At 46.5% G+C, this 19955-nt stretch overlaps 1 protein-coding gene across 1 annotated transcript; it reads right to left on the minus strand.

Annotated features, from left to right (window-relative positions):
* Nucleotides 1-1451: 1451 nt before the first annotated feature.
* LOC132591615 (steroid 21-hydroxylase) lies at nt 1452-17606 on the minus strand. Its single transcript, XM_060270944.1, has 10 exons — nt 17381-17606; nt 15470-15559; nt 10609-10763; nt 7983-8078; nt 7275-7376; nt 6578-6664; nt 4589-4792; nt 4059-4228; nt 2310-2413; nt 1452-1717 (listed from the first exon to the last, which is right to left on the minus strand). Exons 1-10 carry the CDS (start codon nt 17604-17606, stop codon nt 1452-1454), a joined length of 1500 nt encoding a protein of 499 aa, XP_060126927.1.
* Nucleotides 17607-19955: the final 2349 nt, after the last annotated feature.

Below are 19955 nucleotides of genomic sequence, written 5' to 3' on the forward strand. Positions count from 1 at the left end.
AAACCACAGAGCCTAGGGCTTGCCGATCAGAAGGTCAGCGGTTCTAATCCCCACGATGGGGTGAGCTCCCGGCGTTTCCATGTGCTGCTCTCGTTCGCCAGAAGTGGCTTAATCATGCTGGCCACATGACCTGGAAGCTGTACGCCGGCTCCCTCGGCTAATAATGTGAGATGAGCGCGCAACCCCAGAGTCGGTCACGACTGGACCTAATGGTCAGGGGTCCCTTTACCTTTACCTATGGGCCAGAGGGAAAGTGGATGTGAATGAGTGGGTGGTCATGATAATTTACACTCCACCCTTTTTCTCCAAGGAGCTCAAGGTGGTTTTTAGCCTTCCCTTTTTTAGCCTTGCAACTACCCTGTGAGGTAGGATAGGCTGAGAGGCAGTGGACTGGACCAGAGTCACCTAGTGAGCTTCATGAATCGGGATTTGAACCCTGGTCTCCCAGGCTTTTGCCAACCTGGTACCATCCAGATGTTACTGAGCTACAAGTCTCATTGGCCACTAGTCAGCATGGCCCTGTTGCCAGGGATGTTGGGAGTTGGGGCCAAGCAATATATTGAGGGCTAAATGTGTCCTCACCCCTGTTTTAAAACATAAAACCCAATGACCTGGGTGATCTAAAAGATCAAGATAGTGTGTGTGTGTGTGTGTGTGTAATTATAATTATGATTATTTATTGAATTTACAGTATATACCGCCCTATACCCAGAGGTCTCAGGGCGGTTCACGGAATAAAATCAAAATATAAAACCACAAAATACATAATCAAAATAAAAAGAACAACCCAATAACCCCCCACCCCCCAAAAAACTCATTTTAAAAGGCCATAGGATCCTCACAGCATTTAAAGTAAGACAATTAACAAACCTGGACAAGAGCCACTTGTTAGAAAGACCTGTGATCTCAGAAATGTTTGCAGCAATATTTATTGTGTGATACAAAGGATCTATCACGTGATGCTGACACAAACCCCTACACTAACACACTGAAACAGAACTAAAGTACAACACTCTCCCTCCCCTCTCTCCCTCCCCTCTCTTTTCCCCCAATCAAAAGATGCCCATGACTAAAGTGTCTCTCTCCCTACATGTAACTGAACTGTGAAAAAGACTCTATGAACTGAAAGTGGAGATGAAATATGTACTTTTCCCCATTTGTTTTGTAGCAAAGGAAAATCTTTAATAAAAACCAGTCTAATGTACACTCCATGTTGTTTAGGTGAAATTGATTAACGTTTATTACATCTATCTATAAATAGCTACAGTATATCTCCCAAGGAGCTCAAAGTGGCATAAAATAGTTCTCCCGTCCGCCCTTCTATATTATCCTCACAACGACCCTGTGAGGTAGGTTCAACCGAGAGTTGGCGACTATCCCAAGATAACAGCATCGCAGAACTGCAGAGTCGGAAGGGACCCTGAGTGTCGTCCCCACTGCCAGCGGAGGCCTCATTTTGCAAGATCAGATGCCGCTGCCCAGGGAACCAGCCGCACCCTGAAGGGCTTGCAATGCACAATAAAGTGATAGTACCCCCTGAGGTCAGGGAGGTGTCCAGGCGATGGGGGCAATATCTGGAAATCCCGCAGGATGTTTGCAAGGACGAGGAAAGACTCCATGCGCCCCAGAGTCTCCCCCAGGCAGACCCGTGCCCCACAACCGAACGGGATGAGTTGTCTCTGGGCCTCCCCCGAGGGGTCCTCCTCCAGGAACCTCTCTAGGCAAGAAGAGAAAGTTTGTGTCAGGGAGAGGGTTGCCCACCCACGGAAAGCAAAAGATTCAGGGCACAGGTACCCAGGGCACTATTTCCATGGAATTTACATATGCTGATTTAAATGTCAGGGCAACATGTTTTTGCCCAGATCACCCCAGATAACTTCTTCCATTGATTTGTACCCTGCCCAAGTTCACCCTAATACCTTTTGTTTTCCATTCATTTATGCTCATTTCCCCTCAACTCATTCAAGTTCACACTCTCCTGAATTATCTCTATTTAAAGCCAAAGTAATTAAATTTATTGGGAACATATGAAGCTGCCTTATACCGATGCTCACTCCTAGCAATTAATCGGTATGCAGTTCAATCAAAATATGTGTCCGGTGAAAGTGCGGTGCTTTCTCATTGTGACACACAGATCTCTTTCCCTGTTTGTTTGTTTGCTTGTTTGTTTGTCTCTCTCACTCTCACTCTCATTCTCACTCTGTCTCTCTCTCTCTCTCTCTCTCTCTCTCTCTCTCTCTCTCTCTCTCTCTCTCTCTCTCTCTCTCTCTCACACACACACACACACACACACACACACAATGCAGTACCTGGTCTGAACTCCAGGGGGCGGTGCCACTTGCTCTCGTCATGATGGGCCCCATAGAGATTAGTGATGACTGTTGTCCCCTTGGGAATGGAATAACCAGACAAGCTTGGAATGGAGAGAAGACAAAAAAAATGAGTTAACATCTGCCATCTCACAGGCAATAAGGTCTCAGCTTCCTCTCCCCTCTGCCCTGACCCACTGGACCACCTTCTCAGAGACAGCCTTGGCATCTATTGCAAACACAAAGACCCCCGTCCTGCGCACACAGCCAGGGAGCACACAAAGCAGGGGTGGTTGGGTAGTGAACCTGAGGCCTGGGGGCCAAATGTATCTCTGTCTGGTCCCCGGGAGCCTCCCTGGGGCTGCAGCTCCCTTTCAGCCACCCACCTCAACCTTTCACCTGCCCTGCTCTGAAATATATTTTTGCATGCCTGGCATATGCCCTCAAATGCTGATCGTGCTCCCCTAGATGGAGGATGGAGGGGGCTGCGACAATGTGCCTAGGAAGTACTGCAAATAGGTAAAAAAGATATATTCATAGCTTCACCCCGTTTTGCCTCTGGCTCTGACAAACACAGGACTGTGACCCCCATAAGAATTCAATATTCCTGGTACAGTGCATAGCGCAAACGGCTCTGAGCCTCTGAAATCCACCCCACTTCTCCTTTCTCTTCTCTCTTACATGAGGTCTTGGTTCAAAACCTCCCTCCTGCATTGGTGCCAATGGTAGCAAGGCCTCACTAGAAACAGGAAAAGCCTTGTAAGCATCGGCCTTAACAGGCCTGAGAAGGGAGCCATGGGAAAACTATACTGCTGGCCCTCCCCAACATCCCGCGTGGCACTCACCAAACATCATTTCCTGTCCGGGTGCATGGGATCTATGAGTTCCCTTTGCTTCCCAATCCAATTAACTGCTGCTAAGGAACAGCAGGGAAGGATCACTTCCTTTATGCCTTGCTTTTGAGCAAGGGTGTCCTTTTGGCCATTGTAGGAAGTTGGATTAGATGGAGCTTTGATGCCGCACTGCAGGTGTTTTATATATATATATATATATACAGTTGTACCTTGGTAGTTGAATGGGTTGACTCCTGAACAAATCGGCTGCCGAACACTGCAAACCCAGAAGTGAGTGTTCCGGTTTGTGAACGTTTTTCGGAATCCGAACATCCAACGCGGCTTCTGATTGAGTGCAGGAAGCTCCTGCAGCTAATCGGAAGCCTCACCTTGGCTTTTCAACCCTTTTAGGAGTCGAACGGACTCCCGGAACTGATTAAATGCGAGAACCAAGGTACCACTGTATATATCAGAACACAAGAGTAGTGTTCTAATTAGGAATGGATGGACCTGTCAGCTTTGGCTTCCTATATCTCCAGCCTCAAGCTCAGTTCTCCACGTATCTACATCTGTTTGGGAACACATTTTTAAACATCCACATCTTATGCTCATAGGAAGCAATTCACTAATCAAATTGTAATAGCAGCCGCAGCAGCAGCAGCATAAAAGTGGGAGCAAGAGCTGCACTGTTAACCCGCTCTTGACACCCTCTGTATGGCACCAGCTCAGAAGTCCACTGCATTGGCATGGATATCTATCAACCCAGTGAACATTTGCACATGAGAATCTACAGGTATCAACACCAATGTGTGGCTATCTGGGGAGCACACTGTTGGAGGTGGTCCAGCAGCGCAGCCCCCGTGGTTCCCTTCTACACATGGAGAATGTCAGGATAGGCCTTGCAGAAACTGGGTACCTTGTATCCCGGATGGTCATGTGGGGCAAAGCAAGGACTGCCGAGGGGCGCATGCGCAAGGTCTCCAATATGGTGGCGTTCAAGTAGGGCAGGTGCTCCCTGTCACTATAGGCGGGGTCGCGGCTCGTTCCCACGACGGCCATGAGCTCTTCGTGGATTCGCTCCTGGATCTGGAGTGGCAGTGATAAGAACAAATCAGGGTGCGGAGAGGAAGTAGAAAACATTCCCGCAGGTTTGGGATCCCTAGAGTTTGCTGCAGGCCCAGGCTGACACGAGGGGGCGCAACCCTTAGGCACAGAAAGCCTCCCCACCCCACCCTGCACAAACACAGGCTGAATAATAGCATTGTAGAGTTGGAAGGGACCCCAAGCGTCCCATGACAAATGGCCATCCAACCTCTGCTTAGAAACCTCCAAGAAAGGAGAGGTGGGGAGGTACTTTGGCCTAGCGAACCACCAAGCTTCGTGGATGCCACACACACACACACACACACACACACACACACACACACACACACCGCTGTGTCCTACCTGTGGGCGATGCACCAAAAAGGCCACAGCCCAGTTGAGTAAAGTTGCTGTGGTCTCAGTACCTCCGATGAGCATGTCAACAATGGCCATGTGGACGTGTTCCGGCACAAGGCCCGTCCCCTTGCACTCACTAGCCCCATGGTCATGCTGGAATTGCAGCATGTGGTCCACCATGTCCTGTCCTTCTGAGGTGCTGTGGGGCTCCTGAGGGAGAGAGCAGAAGTGGTTTAGTGCCCAAACAAGGGAGAACCTCAAGGCAGCAATGCTTCCAAGTACATTCATAAGTCGACAAAATTTGTAAGTTGAATCCCATAGGAATGCATTGGGAGAAAAAATTCGTAAGTCGAAGCAACCCTATCTAAAAAATTCGTAAGTAGAAAAAATCCTATCTAAACAGCATCCAAGATGGCGGACGGAGCTCCATTTGTAAGTAGAAACATTCATAAGTCAAGTCATTCGTAAGTAGAGGTACCACTGTATCAGTTGCTGGAAACCACAGGAGGGGAGAGTGTTCTTGTGCTTCAGTCCTGCTTGCCAGTTTTTCTCAGGCCACCGTGAGAACAGGCCTGTTCCTCCAGGCCTCTTCTAATATTCTTAAGCTCCCCCAAAATCAAAAGAGACCCCAATTTTATGACCTCTTCCGTTTCTGCTTAACCAGGACATCACCCACTCCTCCCCAAGGGAATCTAAGAGCCCTGACAGAATCTAAACTCCACCTCCAGTTGTCATGAAGTGCCCACCCCATGCCCCATCACTGAAATCACCCTACCGTTTTGTCTGTTCATGTGACAGGGCCTTCTCGGTGGTGGCTCCCCATCTGTGGAATGGGCTACTTGTATTTGTTTCCCTCATTATGAACATTCTGGAGGAATTTCAAACCTTCTCATTCGACAGAGCCATTCACTAACATAGGAATGGACATAGCTGCCAAGTACCCCGTTTTCCCCAGGAAACCCCCGTATTTTCTTACCGTTTCCCGCAGGTGTCCCAAATGGCAAAATACCCAGTATTCCCCCGGATTACGGAGCTCCTGCCGGCAGCCATGTTCTTCTGGTGCCGCGCCGGCACTGGAAGTCGCTTCTACGCACTTCTGGACATGCGTAGAAACAACTTCCGATGCCGCTGTGCCTATTTCCAAAAATGTCCACAGCGCCAGAAGTCGCTTCTACGCACTTCCAGACATGCGTAGAAGCGACTTCCGATGTCGCTGTGCCCATTTCCAAAATGTCCGCAGCGCCAGAAGTCGCTTCTACGCATGTCCGGAAGTGCGTAGAAGCGACTTTCGGTGCCCCGGCTCTGCTGATCCCGGATTTTTCCATCTGGAACTTGGCACCTATGGGACTGGACAACTTGTGGCCCATTTCAGGAAACGTTGGACTTCAACTCCAGTCGGTCCCAGTCAGGCCAGGTTACAGTTGATGTGACTGGAATCCAATGTAGCTCTGGAAGGCCACAAGTCCCGTCCCGTCCCCAAGTCCTTTACTAATGGACGGATCTTGGCAATTTGCCCTTCCCACTCAGACATGAAGCTCATTGGGCGACCTTGGGCCCGTCACAGTCTCTTAGCCTAGCCTACCTCACAGTGTTGTTGTGAGAAGGAACTGGAGAACTATGTGTCCCACCTTGAGTTCCTTGGAAGATAAAGGTAGTATATAAAAGTAATAAACAAATAAATTAACAAATAGTCCTCCGCACCACATTGTCCCCCCCTGTTTTGGAGGGTCCCTCAGCTCTCTGGATTTCCAAGGGGGCTGCAGGTGGGAGATGGAAACTGGCAAAAACAAACCCCTAACTTGCCACTCCCCTTCCAGTAGCAGAAGCATCCGTTGGTTCAAGAGGCCTTCCTTGAGTACCACTGCACCAGTTGGATTTCTACCCAACAAATGCATGATGTCATCTTCTGTAGTACCTAGAAGTGCTGCTTCTCCACATTGCTGCATCAAGGGCCAATGAGTGTCCCGGTCTCCTGCTCCCCATCCATATCCTCACCTGGTGTTTCTTCATCACATGCTGGACCAAGGCATCCCGGCTTTTGACGCAGGAGAGCAGGTGGCGCAAATTGGCATTGGGGAAGACCTAGGGTGTCAGGGGAGCAGAAGGTAGCTAATTTTCAGCATTAAACACCCAGAGACCCACCTGATCATTCCTCCCACTTTTGCAGAGAACCAGGCTATCTCAGCTTACTTGAGCTGTGCAGCAAAGTGCTTTGACTAGAACCAATCAATAAACTAATACTACTACTACTACTACTAATAATAATAATAATAATAATGTGTATGTTTGTTTGTTTGTACTCTGCCCATCTGGCTTGGTTTTCACAGCCACTCTGGGCGGCTCCCAACAGAATATTAAAAACACGATAAAACATCAAACATTAAAAACCTCCCTAAACAGGTGTCAGATGTCTTCTAAAAGTCAGATAGTTGTCTATTTCCTTGACATCTGACTGAAGAGCATTCCACAGGGCAGGCGCCACTAAGCGAGAAGGCCCTCTGCCTGGTTCCCTGTAACCTCACTTCCCTCACAATGAGGGAACCACCAGAAGGCCCTCGGAGCTGGACCTTAGTGTCCAGGCTGAACAATGTTCTTTAAGAAAGTGAAATTGACCCTGGCTGAGCGAGGCAAGTTTAGGTGGTGGTGATATTCCCCACCCCCCTAGTTAGCCAGCTCATTGCTGCCCCTGTACCTTGAGGAACGGGAAGGCATCCACCACCTGGACAGAGATTGCACCCCACTTTTCCATTATCTTGTAGATGCAGTCATGCAGTTTCTCAATGGTGAAATTGTCCTGAAGTGGAGGAAATTGCAGAGTCAGGCTGGAGACAAAGACAAATGGCAGGAGGGGTGCTGGGAGAGTCAATTCATTTCTGGCAAATCTATCAAACTCACACTTCTTGAAGCAATATGCGACCCAAAACACAGCCTTCTTTCAAAATATCATAGAATCATAGAGTTGGAAGAGACCACAAGGGCCATCCAGTCCAACCCCCTGCCCAAATATGCACCTGCCCAAATTTTGCAAGGCTGTTCTCCGACAACACAAGATTGGCAGAAATGCAAATATTGGGGGGGGGGGGTGTGTGCAAAAGTTGTTAGGATCATATTAGAGGGAACTGCTTGTGTAAAACTGTGTACATACATTAGTCAAAACTGTGCATAAAATACATGAATCGGTGAAAATGACAGACAAAAATGTTTTATATTAGGGCGAAATGCATTGCAAAAATGGGTAAATTAGGGAAGCGCCCACTCAAATGTCATTGAATTTTCATGAGGACATTTTAAGAGGGAGAAATTGCAAACTGATGTGCACTTGCAGAGATCTGAACTTAAGAACGGGAGAAGGAGAAACCGAGGGGGACCGACGGGGACAAATTTCTTTGTTCCTACTCACCAAAGGCCCAAACAAGACGCTGCAGATGATCCCACAAGCTTGCAGGGAGAAATCCTGAGCCAAGTCCACAGGTTTGCCCCCATACCCATGGAAAACCTGACAAAACCAGAAGAGGAAAAGGCTTCCCTTAGAACGTGTAGCATCGTCTGGGCAATAGAAATCGGTCCTAATATAGACATGGAAGCATGAGAACGATTGTGGAATTTGGATATAAAATTTACAGCATGTTATAGTTTAAGAGAAAATTATACAAAAATGATGTATCGTTGGTATCTACCATGTTTCCCCTTTTTTAAGACACCGTCTTATAACTTTTCCTTAAAAAAAACACACAGGGTGGCTTACTTTCGGTGGGATGTCTTTTTTATTATTATTACCGGTACGGTTTTTACGGCTCAGGGCGCTGCTGGGCTCTTTTGAGTGCTCAGCGCTGCAGTAGCCACCAGTTCCGGGTGGCGGGGTGGCAGGCGTCCTTGGCCGGGCCAGGCGGAGGCTGCTGCTGAGGCGCTCCACCCGCCGCTGCAGGACGCTCCAAGCTCCTTGGCGCTCCTTGGCAGAGTGCAGGGATGCAGCCAGCAAGGCGGGAGCACGATCAGCTGTTAAGCAGAGCTCTTAGAGCGCCGCTTCACAGCTGATTGCGCTCCTGCAGTGCTGGCAAATGGAGTGACTCTGTGAGTGGAGGTGCCTGTGGGGGTTGGTTTCCGCGGCGCGGAAGTATGGCTTATTTTCAGGGTATGTCTTATATTTCTCAAATGCTTAAAAAACCCTGCCATGACTTACTTTATGACAACGTATTAAAAAAGGGGAAACAGGGTAACAGCAAGTAAACTGAAAAAAAATGGATATATCTAAATCAAACAAGCACTGGAAATGTAAAGAGAAAGAATGATCTTTTTATCATATGTGGTGGTCTTGTAGTAAAGTTAAAGCTTTCTGGGAAATGATATATAATGAATTGAAAAGGATGTTCAAAGAAACTTTTTTTAAAAAGACAGAAGCTTTTCTCTGGGGAATTATAGGGACAGAACTACCTAAGCTGTATAGAAACTTATTTATGTATGCTACTACAGCAGCAAGAATGCTACTTGCCCCCAAATGGGAAGCAGCAGAAGTCCCAGTAAAGGAAGAAGGGAATATGCAGAAATCGCGAAACTTATCGGAAGAATAAGAAATCAAGATAACAAACTTTTTTATAAAATAATTGAAATGGTTTATTATTTACAGATGAATTGTAAACAGATAAAAACATTAGCAGGATTATTGTAATAACCTGCAGTTTTACAGAAGAATAGAATAGAATAGAATAGAATAGAATAGAATAGAATAGAATAGAATAGAATAGAATAATAATCTATTGGCCAAGTACTAATATACAGTACTTGGAATTTTGTTTCGGCTACATTGCAATGTAAAAGTACTTTATACAAAGTGTGCAGAACACTATTTCAAGATCACCAGCAGAGTGACTTCAGAACAGGTTGAGGTGGTTGTTGGTGCCTCTGTCCTCTCTCTCTCTATATATATAGGAGTATATATTTATAGTAGATAGTTAAATGAGCAAGTTAAATGAATTTGGATATGCAGAAGATATTAAAAAATAAATTTAAGGAACTGCAGAAAGAGGGGGAAGGAAGTCAATTTTTGAAATGTTAAATGGATTGTAAAACTAATGAAATGTATAAATTTGAAAAGTATAAATAAAAACCTTTTTTAAAAAGTGCAGCATTGGAAGGCACTAAAGAGAAGCTTGTTTTGCACTATGCAAATGTACAAAGCAAATGCAGAATTCAGCCTTCTGAAAATAGCACACTTCACTTAAAAGAGCAGAAGGGAACCTCAAGCCTGGAAGTTGAATGTAGCCCTCCAAACTTCTCTGTGTGACCCTCGGGATTCTCCCCTCTCCTTAAAGCAGGGGTCAGCAACCTTTTTCAGCCCTGGGCTGGTCCACCGTCCCTCAGACCATGCGGTGGGCCAGAGTATATTTTGAAGGGAAAAAATGACCGAATTCCTATGCCCCACAAATAACCCAGAGATGCATCTTAAATAAAAGCACACATTGTACTAATGTAAATACACCAGGCAGGCCCCACAAATAACCCAGAGATGCATTTTAAATAAAAGAACACATTCTACTCATGTAAAAACACCCAGATTCCCGGACCATCCGTGGGCCAGATTGAGAAGGCGATTGGGCGCATCCGGCCCACAGGCCTGAGGTTGCCTACCCCTGCCTTAAAGAGTGATGGTGCTTTTCGCTTGCCTGGAGGTGCGCCCAGAAACCCCTGACTTTTGGATGGCTGAAATGCAGCCCGCCATACAAAGTTTGTCTCTGTTGCTCCGCCCATGTTTGCCACTGGCTCCGCCCACCAACAGCATGTAACCCGCAGAGGCCTGCCCATGCGACAGTGCTACCCTCAGTCTGAAAAAGGTTCCCCACCCCTGACGTAAAATAAGACAATGTTGTTCTGGATTTTATTGCCCATGCTAGAGGTTCCACATTTTTTGTTTTTTTTTAAAGGGGGGTGGGTTCTGTTGCACAAGCAGAAGTCCTGGCCCCGGAGAGACGGCTTCGCAAGATGGACAAGATGCCCACCCTGATCAGTCGGTGGTGTTTGCCGCATCTCACCTTGCAGAGCTGCCGAGCCTGGCTCTGGACAATCTGCTCCATGTTTCCTCGCAGGCAGCGCTGGAAAGCTACGTGGGCCATTTTTCTCTGCAGACGCCAGGTCGGCGTATAGTTGCCCAAGGAGAGGTCCTTGTCTCCCAACGAAACAAGGTTTGCTGCAGGGGAAGAAGTAGGAGGGAGAGAAGGAATGCTTCCGGACTGCTGCTGTTTCCCGGGTGGGGGGATTCAATCACACACCAGCAAATTGCGATGGAAACTGGAGCAGAAACTGCTGGAGTTCGTTCATTGGCCCCATCGCCAGAAGGGAAATCATTTAAGCCAGGATTTGGTGTTGTTGCTTACAGTCTGCAAATGATACAAAATTGATTTGTTTCCCCTCCCGATTTCCATCGCCCTTCCTGTGCACTGAAATGATTGGGGTGGAACAACGTAATGTCAATGATGAACTGTATTCATGACGTATATTATAACATGGGTTTTGGCAGAAGACAAGCTGCGGCAGAAGGGAAACAGGTCTACACCAAAGAACAAGACAGAATCCTGTTTTCACCCCTATTTGGAATCGGGCCCTGAGCTGCTTCTCCTCCCGCTGCTCTTCTCTCCCAGCATCCTATTTTACAACTATCTGTAATATTAGGGCTTCCGGTTCAGCGCCAGCGCCGTCCGGCGGGGTTCGTCTCGAGCTGCGAGGCGACCCGACTCTGCAAGGGGGGGGAAACAGCGGGAGCGCCGCTGCACCCCATAAAACCCCAAATCGAGCGTTTTGGGGGCGGATTTAGCCCAGCAGCGCCCCAATCCCGACTCCCCAACTCTCCGGTAGACTCTAATAAGAGCTCCGGAGTGAGAAGGGTCGAAGTCGCGGGGGCCATTTTGGAGCGCCATCGCTACCCTTGCAGGGAGAAGCTCCGTGCCGGAGGCGGAGAGCGCTGGATTTTTCCGAAGAAGGATTTGGCAAATTGAGAGACTGTGAGTAAAGATTTAAAAGTTTTAAAAATTTAACATTCGGAATGGGGGTGAGATTTAAAAAACGGAAGCCGATCTCCCCCCTACTGATTTAAGAGGAAGCAGCTTAAAGAAGATTCCCGGTGCCGGGGCATAGAATTTCATTGCTTGAAGATACCCAAAAAGCGGATTTAAGATTCTCCCCCGGAGGCAGGGTAAAGGGGGAGAAAGGTCGTTGTTTGTAAGAACCCTGCACGTATAGGTAATTGAAGAATAGACCCCTCCTTACCCTGGAAATCGGCACCCCGAACAGAACAGCGAGTGGAAAATAATGGGGTGAGTGAAAGGAAGAAATTATTTTTTTAAAGATTTTGTTTGGACATTTGAGGGCTGAACGCAGCCTTTTGGAAATTTCTAAAAAGTTGAAGAAATATACGGGATATAATGCATCCAGTTTGGACTATATGGAATAACTATAACTTGTAACCACCTCCTGTTCCCCAAACTTTGCTCTGACCTTGAAAGCTAGAAAAATGTCAACAAGAGATTATACATCCGGCTTCCAGGAGAAAGTCCTCAGACTCTTGTGGGAAATAAAAATTAGCATGCATAAGACTCTACAACAATCTGAAGGAATAAATCAAGATGTACAGAAAGGCGAGATTTCTCAAGAAATGGTCCAAGAGGATAAAAAGACTGATGACTCGAACTACAACAGAACCGAAGAAAATGGGGATGGGACACAGGATCCGCCAAAGAGCAAAGAAATAGCTGAGAGTTGGAAAACCCCTCCTTTCGAGGGGGAGAAGCAAGAATTTTTGATGAGACAGAAAATCCACAAGAAAAGCACTCTGCAAAGAACAAGGGCCTTCTGGGGGGAAGAGATCAGACAAGCCTGGACTGAAAAATTTGACAGGAAGGGGGTGGGATGAAGTAGGAAAGTATTTTGTTTAATAGGTTGGATAAAATAAGGACTGAAAACTGGATTACGGACTTTGGTACTTGCTGGACTGAAAGGGGAAGGCCGAGACCAGGGGAGGGGGGGGAGAATTGGGGATAAGGAGAAAATTTAGAATTGGAAATGTAAAAAGGTGTTAAGAATTTAGAAGTTTTTTGGGGGGAAATTGGGGCATGGGAAGAAAAAATATGACGATGAGACAGAAACATGATTTAAGAGTTATTTAGAAGTTTTATATAAGAGATTGAGGAATAATCCAGGGGACGATTGGGGGTTCTACTCCTCCTGTCGGCCCTCTGCGCGCAGGGAGCTCTTGGTGGCAGGGGGGGCTCTTGGGGCGGGAAGGGCGGGGGGGAGAGAAGACTCAATTGGAAAAAGAACCATTGTCTCCCCCCCTTCTTCCCCCTAGGAACTCTCTGTGGCAGGGGGAGTGCTGGGGGGATGGGGGGGGAGAGAATGAGAAATGATGATAGAAGAAAACTTAATAGAAAATAAGGATGGTATTGATATAAGATTGGAGAATTTTGAAAATAGATTGGGGAATATGACAAGAAAACTGCTCAAATGGTGTTGAAAATGAAAATCAGTAAGGGGGGAGGTAGGGGAAGCCCATAATACAAGGTTTTGGAAAAAAGATTTATTCTATTATTATTATTATTGTTTTTTCTTAATTTTTTCTTTCTTCCTTTTTTCTTTTTTCTTTTTCTTTTTGAGGATTTTTGGTAAAGTCTAAACGGTTGGGTGGACACTCACCTATTCTCTTCTCACCACTCTGGGACCCCTCGGTGGCAGGGAGGGTTCCCGGGGGGAGGAGGGAGGGGTGGAGATAAGCCCAATTATAAATTGCACCATCTTCGACTGCGCACTGTTCATGGGAACACCTTGTGGCAGGAGGTGCCTCGTGGAGGGTGGGTTAGAAGAAGATGGAAATTATGTATTTAATTGTGTATGTGTTTTTGTCTGGTTAATATGCAAAAATTAATAAAAATTAATTTAAAAAAAAAACAACTATCTGTAATATTAAAATGTTTTCATTCACCCAGGCAAAAATACGTAAGGAGGGTGGCAAAATAGCTCCAGTGAGAGGTGAGGAATTGCTCTGCCTGTTGGGGAAAAAACAATTCAGGGAGAAGGAAGAACACATATTCAGAACTGGTGTCACTGCCATGGTAGGCATGAAAGAAAATTACCTCAGTGGTATTTGCTATGAAAAGTGTTTGATTGTGGGAGAATCAACATAAAGTAACCACTATGTAGAACAAGGCCATTAGGGTCAACCTAAAGCCCACAGTTTTCACCAGGGGTTCTTCTTTATTTCTTCTTCTTCTTTGGCGATCACTCGTAGCCGAGTAAGATTGTCTTCCATAAACATGGTTTTAACAATGAGTCCATAAGTGACTGTGGAGGCCAGTTCTGGACCCACACATCCTTCCACGGTGGGGACATTGGTTCCCGGGTGGGAGTTGATTACGGTGTGGATCAAACTATGTTTAGGGCACCTTTCCTAGCCCTTCCCCCTTTTTGGGGTGAGCAGAGTGGCTGCTCAGTCATGCATACAGCTGCCAAGCTGCTCAACTGCCTCGTTCCTTGAGTCAGAACGACTGAATCTGTATCCACCGCCCATGTGATGGTTCATGACTAGGGGCTTCCAGATTTCATGATCCTGCCCCCATTACCATTTGCTGATCGCCATGGGACTTTTGGGGTTTGGGTTTGGGTTTTGGAAGACACCTGTGCGTGAATTTGTTTTATGTGTTAGGTCAGTGCACGCTGATCAACGCACAGTCTTCGCAGTAGGGCTCTGTTCCGATGGCATGAATCATGAATAGTCACAATGAACTGGTAGATCCTATCTGCTGCAGCCTTCATCCGCCTTCACAGCCATTGTAACATACCGCTTGTTATCATCCACCTGTTGAGGACTTCTTGGATCATTATTTGTCTTGCTCCTTCCCTTTGACCTTACTGCCTTGGGGTGACCCTGCTGGGAGTACGAGATTCCCGACGGCTTCACTCACAAGGGTCATAGGAATGTACAAGCACACTCACCATGACCCAGAGAGTGAGACACCAGGGGTAGCCAACCTTTTTATACCTACACTAATATACCTACACTAATGCATCTTTCTTGATGGTAAAATTTCCTTACCGCCCACCAGTGCTCGATGGAAAGAGGATTCAGCTTGTGCCGTAGAACCCCCTACCACCCACCTAGAATCCTGAATCGCCCTCTAGCGGGTAGTAGGGACCAGGTTCAGGGCCGACTTAAGCATATCTGGCGCCCTGGCGCCGTGGTGCGGAGATCCCTTCACCCCCCCCCATTTCCCAGCGTGTCGCCCCCTGGTGGCCCAGCACCCTGGCACATTGCCCCACCCAGCCTTGCCTTAGAGCCGGCCCTGACCAGGTTGAGAAGCCCTGGTTTACACAAAGCTTCCCAGTCAAAATGCAGTTTGATTGGCACTTCCTGTTTCCAAGTGAAGGCAGCCATTTTGATTTGTCACCACTACTAGGCACCCAAGACTGGCTCCAGGAAGCTGCATGAGGGGTGGACAGTAGAGGGATTTCCTTGCCTTGCCAATGTTTGTCACGATTCTGTTTTCACATGGGAACAGGAAGTGAGGGCTTTGTGTTGCTGTAGTCCAGGCCTTCCTTGACTCTATGGTCAGGTTCAGATGTAACAATAAACCATGGCTTGCTGTTGCAAGTATGAGCCCAAATCTCTTCCCCTGCCCTTATCCACACGAGACAAGGGAATTGAAAGCTTCCACTTTTGAATAAACTGTATGTAGTTTCTCATTATTTCCCAACTGAGGAGACCAAGTTCTTTTCTGACTGTGGTTAGTGAGCAAACTAGGCTAATGAACCAAGGATTGATCTGTTTGCTTTAAGCAGTCATGGCTGGTTGTTATGTATCAACCAGGGTTATGTGTATATCTTCCCATTCAACCAGGTTACAATTACCAACAAATCCATGAGGCCGTCCTGCAAAATCAGACCACTTCCGCAGCAGCGCCTCCCGAATCAGATCCGTGCTGTTCAGAACCACCATGTCTAAGAAAAAGAAAAAGAAATTCAAAAACTACTTGTGGGGAAGGTTTCTGCTTTGGTGTTGGTGTGGCAGTTGCAGACAAGGACCCGGGAGACCAGAGTTCAAGACCCCACATGCCCATGAAGCTCACAGGGTGACCTTGAGCCAGTCATTGCCTCTCAGCCGAACCTGCCTCACAGGGTTGTTGTGGGGATCAAACAAGGAAAGGGAAAGCCATGTATGCCACATTAAGCTCCATGAGGAAAAATGCAATATAAATACAATTGGGGTATAAATGCAATAAAGAAATAAAATATTATTGCTTGTCTTTAAATTGTGTTTTAAATACCAGATAAAAAACATGGAATCAGCACATCGAGGAGACAGCTAGGTTAGAATCTGTCACCCCATTGTTTTCCCTATTTGTTGTTGTTGTTTAGTCATTTAGTCGTGTCCGACTCTTCGTGACCCCATGGACCAGAGCACGCCAGGCACTCCTGTCTTCCACTGCCTCCCGCAGTTTGGTCAAACTCATGTTCGTAGCTTCGAGAACACTGTCCAACCATCTCGTCCTCTGTCGTCCCCTTCTCCTTGTGCCCTCCATCTTTCCCAACATCAGGGTCTTTTCCAAGGATTCTTCTCTTCTCATGAGGTGGCCAAAGTATTGGAGCCTCAGCTTCAATTTTCCCTATTTACTCATGTTTAATGGGGGCCACCATCCTGTATTCCCACCCCCTGGGTTTTCCAAAGCTGCATGCCCATCTTTTGTCTTACCTCAAGAAAAAAGATTATTGGGGGGGGGCAGAGTTGAGTGGAATAGCAATACAATATCTCTGCAGGTGTGGATGGGGTGTGTGTGTGTGTGTGGAATTTCAGCAGAGTGAGAGGAGGAGTTTGCCCTGAGGAAGATGGATGATGTTTGGGGTGTTTAACTGGCCCCTGCTAGGCTTTCCGATCCATCGCACCGAGCAGTGTTTTATGCACACAGAAGAGTAGCCATGATGGATCAAAACAGATGGTGTTATGCAGTGTTTTTTTTTCCTTAAAAAAATGTTTGGGGTACTCTCATTTTCCTAGTCATATTGAAATACTGCCCCTCAATGAGGCTAAGCTTAGATTCACAAAATGTTTAGGGGTATGAGCACTCCTGCGTCCCATCAGGAGAAAAAAAGCACTGGCGCTATGCCCTGAGGTCATTTATTTCCAAAAATTTTATATACCACAGTTCACAAAAACAAACAATTGAAGCGGTTTACAACAGTACAGTCATACCTTGGCGGCCGAACGCCTTGGAACCTGTGCGTTTCAGCTCCCGAATGATCAAAAACTGGAAGTGAGGGTTCTGGTTTTCGAACGATTTAAAGGACACTTCAAAGGAGTTTACACATTTATGACACCATAACCTTTTGTTGACTCAGACCCACTTTGTCTGTCATCAGATTCACCAGCCGAAGCAGGCAGTCACCCGTGAAAGTTTATGTTATAATAAATCAGTCTTTTATGGTGCCACAGGGCTCTTTGTTATTTTGTGGTCTGGTGAATTAAAGGAGAACTAGGAATCTCAGACAAGGGTATTGATCATATACCCTTAGATGGTTCAGTTTTCTTTACATTTTTTTAAAGGATGTATCTTTTGACTTTTTTATGTGACACTGAATTTTAAATTATATACTCGCAGGACAAACAAACGTGGCTGAGTCCTAAGACAATAAAACGGCAGGGCAATGTAAAATTGTGACTAAGCTATCCAAGGCCTTGGTGAACAAGTTTTTGCACTCACTGACGCACCTCCCACCTCCCCATCCCCACAGTATTCCTGGCACCTGTCCGATGCTCTGCTTTACCTTTGCTGCCAAGGCGAAGGCGGAAGATGGAGCCATATTGCCGAGCCAAGTCATGGAAGTGCATGGGAAGGTCGGGGTGGAACAGGTGGAGGAGATTGCCAACGAAGGGCAAGGCACAAGGCCCAGGCAGCCTCCCCGAGTTCTTCGGAGAGCAGAACCCCCCATGCCGCCTTGTCAACAGGGCTAGAACCAGCAGGAGGAGAACGAGGAGCACAGGAGTTAGCATTTTTAAATGGGCGCAGGGGCCCCCATTCTGGTGCATATATAGCCAGGGACATTCATGGTTGGAGGTGGGGCTGGTGGGGGAGAGCAAAGCCAAGCCCCTCCCCAAACAACACTCTCCACCCACAGGCTTCAAACCCACCCAAGGAGAAACTTCTGCTGTCCATGGGTGGCAGTTTGTCTCCAGATCATCCACAAATAGCATCCTCCCTCCCTCCCTCTTCGGCCAAGGAGAAAACATAGTCAAGGAGAGCGGTTGAGTAACTTAGTGGGGGGTTGTGACGTACATAATTTTGGTCCCGTGCGCAGGGAATCATAACTGTGTTTTCCCTGCAGGGATATTTTGTGCGGCTTTTTAAAAAAGAAACGGAGATGGGGGTTGTTTTTTGGTTGCGGGTTGTTTAAAAGCATTTTGTAGTTTGACAAAATAAAACCAAATTCAAAGGGCTGGTTTTGACCTGTAAAGCCTTAAACAGCTCAGGACCGCCCTACCTCTCTCCACATGAACCTACCGGACCCTGAGATCATCTTCTGAGGCCCTCCTTCGTGTGCCTCCTCCTTGAGAGGTCTGGAGGGTGGCAACACGAGAACATTATGATACTAATAATGATGATGATGATGATGATAAAATAAAAAATTCTTTCAGTAGCACCTTAAAAACCAACTAAGTTTTTATTTTCGTATGAGCTTTCGTGTGCATGCACACTTCTTCAGATACACTTGAAACAGAAGAGCCAGACCCTTATGTATATACAGAGGGTGGTGGGGGTGGGTGGGAATGGGTGATGGGCTGATGGGAGTGGTAAACCTGTCGATGGCTGTTAACGACTGCTGATGACTGCAATAGGTCCTGCAGGGGAAAATGATAATAATAAAACAACAACAACAACTGGAGGTGGAGAACAACCCCAAAGCTTTGCACCAGGGTTGTTAATCCTGGAGAAGGGACATACCAGTAGCTCAGCTGCAGAGCATCTACTTTGCATGCAGAAGGTCATAATAGGCATCACTGAAACCTGGTGGGATGAGTCTCATGATTGGAATGTAGTAATAGAGGGATACAATCTATTTCAGAGAAATAGACCAAATAGGAAAGGAGGAGGAGTAGTGTTATATGTCAGGGATGTGTATACCTGTGAAGAGATCCAGGATTTAAAACTTCAAAGCCAAATTGAGAGTATCTGGGTCAAAATTAAGAGAGAGAAAAATAACACTGATCTCATTGTGGGAGTTTACTATAGATCCCCAAGCCAAACTGAGGACACAGATGATGCCTTCCTGGAACTGATGGCCAAGCATTCAAAAGGAAGTGAGATAGTAGTAATGGGGGATTTCAACTATCCTGATATTTGTTAGATGTCAAACTCAGCCAAGAGCATAAGGTTGAACAGATTCCTCACTGGCCTTGCAGACAATTTCATTGTCCAGAAAGTGGAAGAAGCAACAAGAGGATCAGCCATTTTAGATCTGGTCCTAACCAATAGTGATGACCTGGTTAGTGGGGTAGAAGTGGCAGGATCATTAGGTGGGAGTGACCATGCTCTTCTGGAGTTTATTATACAGCGGAAAGGAGCAACCAAGCATACTAAGACTCAAATCCTAGACTTTAAGAAAGCCAACTTCAGAAAGCTTAGGGAAACGCTGGGTGAGATCCCATGGACAGCAATACTAAAAGGGAAGGGTGTTCATGATGGTTGGGAGTTTTTTTAAAAGGGAGATATTAAAAGCACAACTTCAGGCAATACCAATGAGACGGAAACATGGAAGGTGCCTAAAGAAGCCAGGGTGGCTATCTAAAGAACTTTTAACTGAGTTAAGATTTAAAAGGGATATGTACAAAAAATGGAAAAAGGGGGAAATCACCAGAGAGAAATTCAAACATATAGCCAGCACATGTAGAGATAAAGTCAGAAAAGCTAAAGCACAGAATGAACTCAGGCTTGCTAGAGAGGTTAAAAGCAACAAAAAGGGCTTTTATGGGTGTCCGTAGCAAAAGGAAGAACAAGGAAAAAGTGGAGTCACTTAGAGGAGAAAATGGTGAAATGCAAACAGGGGACAGAGGAAGGGCAGAACTCCTCAATGCCTGTTTGCCTCAGTCTTCTCCAAAAAAGAAAACGATGCCCGACCTGAAGAATATGGAGCAGATGATTCAGCAGGGGAAACACAGCCCAGAATAAGTAAGGAGGTTGTACAAGAATACTTGGCTAGTTTAGATGTATTCAAGTCTCCAGGGCCAGATGAACTACATCCAAGAGTATTAAAAGAACTGGCAGAGGTGATTTCACAACCACTGGCAGTAATCTTTGAAAATTCCTGGAGAACAGGCGAAGTTCCAGCAGACTGGAGGAGGGCA

Source organism: Zootoca vivipara, chromosome 2 (assembly GCF_963506605.1).
Source record: "Zootoca vivipara chromosome 2, rZooViv1.1, whole genome shotgun sequence".
In the NCBI taxonomy this organism is placed as follows: Eukaryota; Metazoa; Chordata; class Lepidosauria; order Squamata; family Lacertidae; genus Zootoca; species Zootoca vivipara.

What these genes read in the sequence shown, in the direction of transcription:
- LOC132591615 (XM_060270944.1), bottom strand. Translation starts at nt 17,606, where the DNA reads ATGCTAACTCCTGTGCTCCTCGTTCTCCTCCTGCTGGTTCTAGCCCTG. An exon ending in ATGCCTTCCCGTTCCTCAAG is followed by an intron (nt 6,665 to 7,274) that starts GTACAGGGGCAG and finishes CTGACACCCTAG; the next exon opens with GTCTTCCCCAATGCCAATTT. An exon ending in ATGTGATGAAGAAACACCAG is followed by an intron (nt 4,793 to 6,577) that starts GTGAGGATATGG and finishes TCTCTCCCTCAG; the next exon opens with GAGCCCCACAGCACCTCAGA.